This window comes from Theobroma cacao, chromosome 8, assembly GCF_000208745.1.
Source record: "Theobroma cacao cultivar B97-61/B2 chromosome 8, Criollo_cocoa_genome_V2, whole genome shotgun sequence".
Taxonomy (NCBI): domain Eukaryota; kingdom Viridiplantae; phylum Streptophyta; class Magnoliopsida; order Malvales; family Malvaceae; genus Theobroma; species Theobroma cacao.
The window spans coordinates 1887076-1896321 of NC_030857.1; the positions used below are offsets into that span (position 1 = coordinate 1887076).

At 38.7% G+C, this 9246-nt stretch overlaps 2 protein-coding genes across 2 annotated transcripts; one reads left to right on the forward strand and one right to left on the reverse strand.

Moving 5' to 3' along the window:
• On the forward strand, positions 999-3690 carry LOC18591534 (cytokinin riboside 5'-monophosphate phosphoribohydrolase LOG1). The gene is made up of 7 exons (XM_007017712.2): positions 999-1358; positions 1974-2071; positions 2178-2208; positions 2458-2557; positions 2695-2765; positions 2964-3107; positions 3233-3690. Exons 1-7 carry the CDS (start codon positions 1176-1178, stop codon positions 3326-3328), a joined length of 723 nt encoding a protein of 240 aa, XP_007017774.1. The 5' UTR covers positions 999-1175; the 3' UTR covers positions 3329-3690.
• Positions 4886-8988, reverse strand: LOC18591535 (endoglucanase 2). Its single transcript, XM_007017714.2, has 6 exons — positions 8391-8988; positions 7791-8074; positions 6945-7382; positions 6190-6331; positions 5534-5700; positions 4886-5424 (listed from the first exon to the last, which is right to left on the reverse strand). The coding sequence occupies exons 1-6, from the start codon at positions 8605-8607 to the stop codon at positions 5092-5094; spliced, it is 1581 nt and encodes a 526-aa protein (XP_007017776.1). The 5' UTR covers positions 8608-8988; the 3' UTR covers positions 4886-5091.

A 9246-nucleotide genomic window follows, 5' to 3' on the forward strand; every position in this document is an offset into this window, starting at 1 on the left:
GGACAAGGTTACACGAGTGATGATATCTATCTCTCAAAAATTATTGATCCATTGTCCCATTGCAACTCCTTCCCAAGGGGTTAACTTCCAAATTTTGCTTCAACCCCACACCCCCCAAGTGAGACCAAATGCTAAAGTTGAAACCCGTTTAATCTAACTAAGATAGTGTTTGATTACCAACTTGTAAATCCAAGATCCTCGGCCAAAGATTTTGATTTTTAAAAGTAAGTGCTCGACCTCTGATTTGTTCATCTCGTTTTGTCTCTCATCTTCGCTATACAAAGTGTTGTCACATCAATGTGTTTTTGTAATAAGAGAATAATAATTTGAATTAAGACTAATCCCTTCAACTAGTGTTTTTCAATCATTTTAATTCAAAAGTCTCACACATACATTTGCCAATTACCTGTTAAATTAGTTTTGTTTTTAATCTAGAATGTACCTTTCTTATCAAACTAATTGAATGATTTCTTACATTATTATTTGTTAATAAATTCATCGAGACGTTAAATGAATAGAAATAATAAATTGATATGATAATTTTTGATTTTACAAAAAAACGATCATAAAATAATTTATAATGTGATAGATAAGATAAGAGTATCATTTTGTGATTGATGTAATTTGATTTGCTTACAATCATTGAATATACATACACGCAATCATTCAAGATGATAAATTTAAAATCATTTTGATTAGAGTTTGAAGAACAAAATTGATTCGGAATTTAACATGTCGTTTTTGGTAGTTAAAGCTGGTCATCTTGGGTAAGCGTGCAAAGGCCAAGAGGGGAGGCATTAAATCTGAAAGGGTCTCGTGAATTGAGGTGAAGAAGAACTCGCAAATTGAGGCGTAGTCGAATCCACAAAACAAGGGGATTAAAATGATAGCTCAACCTCAAGCTACAGTTGGGGAGAGAATGTATCATGAGATGAGAAGCTGAGAGACGTGATGTGTTGGACCGTGGGGGCAACTGGGGGCATTGATTTGATATAAAAAGGGACCAAAGACACCAATTTTTCATTCCCCCTTAACTTTTGGGCTTTGGTTTTTCAAGAGATTGCTGACTGCTCTTACACAACAAACACATTCCTTTTGGGTTCTTTTCTCACACCTTAAAGAAGAGAAAATCACTATTTGAAGCAAAACCATAGTCGTCTCAAGCTTTTCCTCTTATGGAAAATCAACAACTCCACCTCCATCACCACCTGCAACAGCAGCAGCAGCAGCAACAACAGCTACAACGACAACCCAATTCCATGAAGTCAAGATTCAGACGTGTCTGTGTCTTTTGCGGCAGCAGCCCTGGCAAGAATCCTAGCTACCAGCTTTCTGCTATTCAGCTTGGCCAACAACTGGTACATAAACCTCTTTTTTTTGTCATAAACATGAAGGAGACAGACAAGACTTCTTTTTCAAATTGTCTTTTTTGCCTCTCCTCTTCCTTTCTGTTTGCAGTTCTAAGAATTGATCAGTAGGTATAATTGGCATACGTGTTTAGGCTTCTTTGACTGATGAATTTAGGCGAGTCTTTGCCTTTACATTGACCTGAACTGCACTATTCCAAAACAATATCTGGTCTCGAACTTTTTTAAGGTGTATACATAAGAAGTTTGATTGTAATGAGCTGTAATTGAGCCTCCTTCATCTTTGAATTGACTGAAAGCAAAGCTGTTTTCGTAAAGAACCTCAAAGATTAGGACAGCCTTCTTTACTTTTGATATATCAAATCAAGAATTTCACCAGTTTTGAGCAAAGAAGAAATCAGAGACCTCAGTTCAAAGTCATCCTCTGTTTGCTCTGTTTTGGTTGGATTAAAACTTGAATCAGTTCGGTGAAGTTTTGAATTCAAGGGAAATTAATGCCAAGACCACAAGGAATAAAATAGTGTGATTACACTCTTTGTAATGGAGTAATTGTAGGAATATGTTTAAATCAAACACGTAAGTTTAATAATAAAATAAAAGCTGCAGGTTGAAAGAAACATTGACTTGGTTTATGGAGGAGGAAGCATTGGCCTGATGGGGCTGGTCTCTCAAGCTGTCTTTGATGGTGGTCGCCACGTGTTGGGGTAAGTCATGGCGGCACTATTCGCTCTCTCTTTCTCCATATCTTGTCCTCTCCTCTCTGATCCTGTCTCTAACTTTAACTCTTTGCTTTCCAAATTTTTCTTGCAGGGTAATTCCCAAGACTCTCATGCCAAGAGAGGTAAATATCAAACAGTATTTGGTCTTTTCTTGTAGTTGGAAAATAAGGATAGTTCAGATTCATGTGAGCACTGCCATCACATGAACAACTTAGATTAGTTATTCCCCGAAAAGTTTGTAATTCTTATTCCCATATGAGGACAATTTAAGATTCAAACAACTCCATGCTTGAATCTCTCTGAAATTGGGCTCCCATTTTTGATTGTCAGAGTTCTTTAAAAACTATAATCTCCTGTTTGAAAAATTTCAGATTACAGGCGAGCCAGTGGGAGAAGTAAGAGCTGTGTCAGGCATGCACCAACGTAAAGCTGAAATGGCCCGTCAAGCCGATGCGTTTATTGCCTTGCCAGGTTTGTTCTGGATTCAATCATACAGGATTCTATACAATTTACAATGTCCTAGATAACTGTTGGCATAACTGCCAACCAACTTTACTTTTTTTTTTTGTTTTTCTAATAATTGATCTGATCAAAGTTCCAACTCACAGGTGGCTATGGAACCCTGGAAGAGCTCCTGGAAGTGATCACTTGGGCTCAGCTAGGAATCCATGACAAACCAGTAATTTACCTTTTTTTTTCCTTTTTCTGTCTGTTCGTACAATTGGAGAAAGAAAGTAGACATCTTTTTCGAAAGGGATAAACATCTCAAAACACAAATTATCCAGAGATTCACATGCAGAAAACGTGCAAATATTTTAATTGAAAGAAACCCAAAATTTGTAGAAATAAAAGGAGAATTTTTTTTTTGGGAAAACAGGTGGGATTGTTGAACGTGGATGGGTACTACAACTCACTCTTATCATTCATAGACAAGGCTGTGGATGAAGGTTTCATAGCGCCAGCTGCCCGTGACATAATTGTCTCTGCCCAAACTGCCCAAGAACTCATGTGCAAGCTCGAGGTACATTTTTTTCCAAATCTCCCCTAACCCAATACCACCTTTCCACATAGTCAAATGAAGTCAAAATGATCTGAGCCGTCCATTTTCTTTTGGCCCCCCCTTTCTGATGATGACTTTTTGACCAGGAGTATGAACCTAAACACTCTGAGGTGGCCTCCAAGCTAAGCTGGGAAATGGAGCAACAATTAGGTTTCACGGCAAAATCAGACATTGCTCGTTGACCTGATCATCACATTCATTCACACATGATCGACAAATTATGACCGTAGATTCTTAGCCATATACAACAACAACAACAACAACAAGAACAACCTTTGTAGATGCAAGCTCCACAGACAAGTTGCCGGTACCAGTGCCACACCACAGTTTCTTTTATTCCAGCTGTGGATCATGCTGTGAATTCTTTTTTCTTTTCTTTTTTCTTCTGGTTGTTATTATTAATATTTTTTGCCCTTTTGGTTTAATTAGAGTCTGACCTGGACAAACAATGTCAGTGACTTTCTTAGCTTCCTAAGTCGGTGATTGCTAATTCTGTATATTTTATTCTTTCCTTTCTTGAAATGATGGGTTGTTACATATTGCTTTCGACAAAAGAAGTTGATGGGGATGGGCAGGGGCAACAGGGAAGAACCAGCAGAGGAAAAAACAGGAAATGTCCAGCAAAAGAATGTATATTTTCCTCCAACTTTCAGTACCCATTACCTTATTTTCAGCTTTGAAACCATTGAAATCAACAGTCAAATCCAGAACGTGCAAGTTTTTCTGTTCCATTCGATATACCATTCCGATATTCCTTTTTATCTTAATTTAGCAATGTATGCCTGACTACTCTGATGCCTAAAAAAGGCATGGTACTTGCAATCAAGTTAAAAGGTGATTTCCAAGTGGAAGTTAGGAGCAAGCATGCATGCCTGAAATGCTAATGATGGATTGCGAAGAGTGGCGTGCAAGAGCAAAGACGTTACGCAAATAATTGTTCATGATTGATAGTTTTTTAAGGAGTTAATAGTGGGGCGAAAGGACAGTAGGGGTTGGGAGTAAAAACAAGACCACGTTGGTGATTTTGAGTGGACACTGGTGAGAAGGTACTGGACACCTGGACTTGACCGTACCCAAGGAGCATACACAAAGTGCTTCGTGTGCAAAAGGCTGAGAGCGAGAAAGTAATGGTCGAGAGTGAGTGGACCTTCCCCTACCATTTTTGGGTTCACGATGGCCTTTTGATGGCTGTCTGTTAGGTAAAAGAGCCCTTGGGACATTGCACTAGTAAGTGGCTTTCGTTGTGGATGAAGGGCATTCGCCCATTTGCTGACGACTTGGGCTGTCATTGTGATCCAAAAGGAAGGAACCCCAATTGCATTTCCTTGTCACAGCGCTGTCTCACCTCTTTCGCGTTTTGCAAATTCCAGCTTTGGATGAGCATGAACTCGATATTGTCATGAGCAAGTCAATTGTACAGTGAGTGGTTAACCAAGGCCTTCGGATCTGTATCTGTCCATTTCCAGGCTCGCGTGACAAACGTGGAGAAGATAATTCTCTGCTCAAGGTTGTTCGACTTATATGAGGAAATACTTCTTATTGAACATAGCAGCAGACTTGACTTTTTACTCGTACCCTTTTGGTGACTTTTGTTAAGCAAAGCTCATATATTTCAAGGTAGATATCAGATTCATCTTCAGTTCTGTCATTGCACTCAAATTTATGTTTGTTTCCCAGAATTATATCTGATCATATACCCAATTAATGAACCAAACCGAAATCGAACAGACTAAGAAATATAACTGAAATACACAGCGATCGAAAGATGGAACTCGCATATAATCACCAGTTGAAAAGATACATATCTGGGGCTATCCCTCCAAAATACACCAAAAAAACTCAGTGCAGGCGAGCCACATCTGAGTTGACCCTCGTCAAACGCGGTGTTTCATACAGCTACATATAGTACAAACAAATCTGTAATTGGTTATAGACTACAGCTACTTTAGGTGAAGGATTTAACTGCAGAAGAGGTAGTCACCAAACTTGAGAGGAGGCCAACAATAATGGCACCGTTATATGTGGTTGGCTCTGCTTGCATTGAGTTGTTCCGGGAATCAATGTATGTTTCATTTAGGAAAGGGCCACCGAGAAGAGCTCCAATAGCTACGTTAGGATTGGGTTTAGTTGAATCAAGCCACTTGAAGCCATCTTTGCAACCAGTAGTTGCATCAGCTGGAATTGAAGCTCCTCTGTGATGCACATATTGTGGGTATTTATCCCCGTACCCCACAAGAAAGCTCATTTTCAAGGGATTACTGCCCAAGACATAATCAGCCTGGAAGCAAAGATTGTTATAGTACTATTATTAAGCTGGTATGAGACTTTAAGAGGAATATCTGCATTTTTTTATGATACATATTTCTCACACAATGTAAACAGCATACCTGTGATTTGGCAAACTTTCTAAGATCTGATGGTTTGAATGAATCGTCACCACACTTCAGCTTTGGAGTCCGTGATGTAAGCATGTAATCACTGTAAAGAGCAGCTAAAAATGCAGAAGCAACAGGATGCTGCAGAGCATTCCATTCACTGACCCATATAAGACCACCTGCACCAGAAAGACAATACTGGTAAATTAAAGAGGTCTCAAGAAGACAAGAATTGGAATGGCTAGTTCACTTTGCAAGTGGTTTTAGTGACCTGAGTGCATTAATCCTCCCTAAAATTAGAAGTGCAAATATGCCAATAAAGGTCTGGTAGTAATATTTACAGTCCAAAAAATCAGGATATGAATTTGGTAAACTAGGTATAATGGGTATCTAATCTCAAGACAACTTTTATTGCTTAAATCTCTCCAGTGTTCTCTTTCTGACTTCTAACTGTCTCGATATATAACAGCACATGGCTTAAGGAACTTGATGATCCATTATGATGCCTATTGAAATACACAGCAAGCATCAATGACTAAATTGATTTATTAGTCTAAAATCTTTTGATATGATAATGAACTTTCTTTGAACCTTTTCTTTTTGTCAAATTCAAGATCTGCATAGCACAAATATGCATCTAAGTCACCTAGCTTTGAAGAAGACATTACCATCTGTTCTGCTGGATGTCGCAGATGGAGACTTTGGTAGAAGGCCGCACATAACATCCTCAGCAGACTTCCTATAGTTTTCAAGGCCAGAATTCTGAGAGGCACCTTTGGCACCAAAGAAGCTTAACCTGGAAAGCAAAACCTGCAATGATGTAGCATAATCAGCCAAAAAGTAAGAAAAAACCTATGCAAAATTCCTGGTTCTGATATGTATTTAAACAGCAGTAAGAGCAAATTAAAATGAAGCAGAGCCATACACAGAATCTGACAAAAGAGGCCAGATATCCTACAATAGTTGAACTCAGGTCAGAAAATAAAGAATTGCAACTGAAACAGAATAGTCATCATGCTCATGTCTTAGCACAACAAAGCGATGCATATCTCACTATTACATTAAACATTATCAAGAATGTGGACTAAATATAGACAGAGAATTACTTTCCTTCAAATATTCCTCAACCTAAATGCTTTGAGGTTATAAGAATGTTGGCAGATAAACCTTCCAATGAAGCTCTTTAATTTTGCATCTTTACAAATGAACAAATGATCCACGGAGTTCAAACAAGATGCGCCAGAAATGAACTCAAGTTATTCCTACCTATTTTCACAAAACCTCACTAAATGTGCATACAAATTGAGACCTTGGACTTACTAATATCATCACAATGCTTGACATAAGTCTATAAAATGAAGGTAAAAAAAAAAAAAGAGACGATAGCATCTTGCTTCAAAATTCTGTAAAAAGGGAACCTTACCTGGGTTCCAGCAAGTTTATTGTCCCAGCTAAACCAGGTTGGACTTCCCCATTCAGCAAACTCTTCTCCGTTTTTGCCAGTCACATATCGAAGGTATGATTGGTCACCCGTTGCATGATAGAGCCAGCTTGCTGCCCATAAGAGCTCATCCCCATATCCTGTTGAATTGTAATATGTTGCAACTTCTGGGATGTTCTCACTGTAAGAACCTCTATGATTGTCTGCAAAAGTAAAAAGTTGCTTGGCATGCTTAAGAAGCGTGCTTGAATATGTGGAGTCAGCTGTCTTAAACACCAGAGATGCTGAAGCCATAGCTGCAGCTGTTTCAGCTGCAACCTCTGTCCCTGGAACAGATGTGTTCACCATGGTGAGGGGCCTTTTCTCTGTCATATCCTCAGGCCTGTCCCAACATTTATGGTCTGCTTCAGGGTCACCCACCTGCCTCAGTGTTGCAAGCCAAAAAGTAGGAGTTAATGTATATTTCAGAGGCGTGATTTTTTTTTAAAAGGATTATGCAACTATCAATTAGATCACACCATCTTCGATTCCAAATCAAGTATGTTTCGCAATACAACTGCAGAAGTGGGAAAAGGTTTCTCATTTTGTAAAATACAACATCAGAAATACCAGACCATAAGTTTGAGGCTTAGAATCAATTGCTAAACTCCAAAGATATCCCTGATCTAAAACCTTTGATTAAAACCCCAAGCCATTTTGATAATTCAGAATATAAACTACTACGGCAAGATGAGGTGAACAAAAACAATTTAAATGCGCTTGCGGAATCACTCATGTATATACACACACTATCCAAAAAAGTAGATGGCAGTTAATAACAATGACAACCTGAATATAGAGCACGTTCTCTGAAGGATGAGCATTTATAAGGTAATCAGTAATCCACTTGAGAGATTCTTGAGCAGGTTCCAGTTGATTCACTGCCTCCATCTGATCTCCATACTCAAGGATAGCCCATGATAAAACTGTAGCAGTAAATGCTAATGGAAAACCAAACTTCATGTGATCCCCAGCATCATACATCCCCTTGGAAAGATCCAACTTCGCTTCACTTCCATCCTTAAGCCCCGAATCTCCTCTCCATGATATCTTATTATCCACTAACTTACCAGCTGCGACAACAAACAAGACCTCAAATATTTACTAAGAAAAGAACCAAAGTTGAGCAGTCGAAGAATTACTAATAATATCATATCATTAAAATTTCATAATTTGAAAATCCCAGTGAAAAAGTTACCCAATAAAATGATTCAATGAAGAAACCATTTGTTTTAATTAACTAAACGAAAACGAAAGATCAAGTTACTCCAAATCTTGGTTCCATATGTGAAAGGGTATCCTCAGAGGAAGCAATTTCGAAGAAAGAGAACAACCATATACGTAAACAGAGTAAAAGATATAGAGAGAATGAGGGTAAAGAAAAGGTACATTTTTGAACGTCAAAGAATTGCATTGCGATTTTGAGAGCATCAGCATACTTCTTGTCAATAGCGCCTGGAGGTCCTGGAACGGGAGCGGCCTTATCATCATCTGAGTGATCCATTTTCTGCTTGATTGCATAAACAACGGCCCCAACAACCAGAGCCAATATAACTATCACTAGAAACCACCCCAAACACCCTTTCGACTTCGATTCCTTCCCCATTTTTTGGTCACTTCAAAATCCCCCAAAGCACAAAACTTGAACTCAAGATCTAGATCAAAACAAGCGCATTGGACAATGGTTATGTTAAAGAGAAATGCAGAGTCTTAAAGCAGGTTCAACGTGCTCAAAAAGAAAAGAAAAAGAAGAATATGTGATTATCCTGGGGAAGAAGAAGAAGAAAAGAAAAATCTACAGAACTGAATGGCTCTGAAGTTATTGCCAGGGAAATGTGGTTAGAGACAGGGTTGATTAGTTGAAGAGAAGCTAATTAAGGAAAAAGGGTAGCTGGATCTGGTGCCGCGTCAGCAAAAGATTGGTCCTCACTCCTAATCAGACTCGTAAATTTGTTTATATGGTTACTTTCTTACAGGACAGAGGTCACCGACACTAGAATTTCGAGCGGGATTTCTATAACATAATTCTAATTATTATCTGTTTTATTTTATGTTTCAATGACGGATATGTCCCTCAGTTTTGGTCGGGGCGAGATTAGCGCAAGGAACCAGTATTAACTGCGTTTTTCAGACATGGAAGGACTCGTATCAGTACGACAGCTGGTGCAAGAGAATGATTGTTGAGCTTCTTTGTCTTAACCACGATTGGTAAGTGGGTTAAGAGGGTTCTGTCAGTGGCTAGATT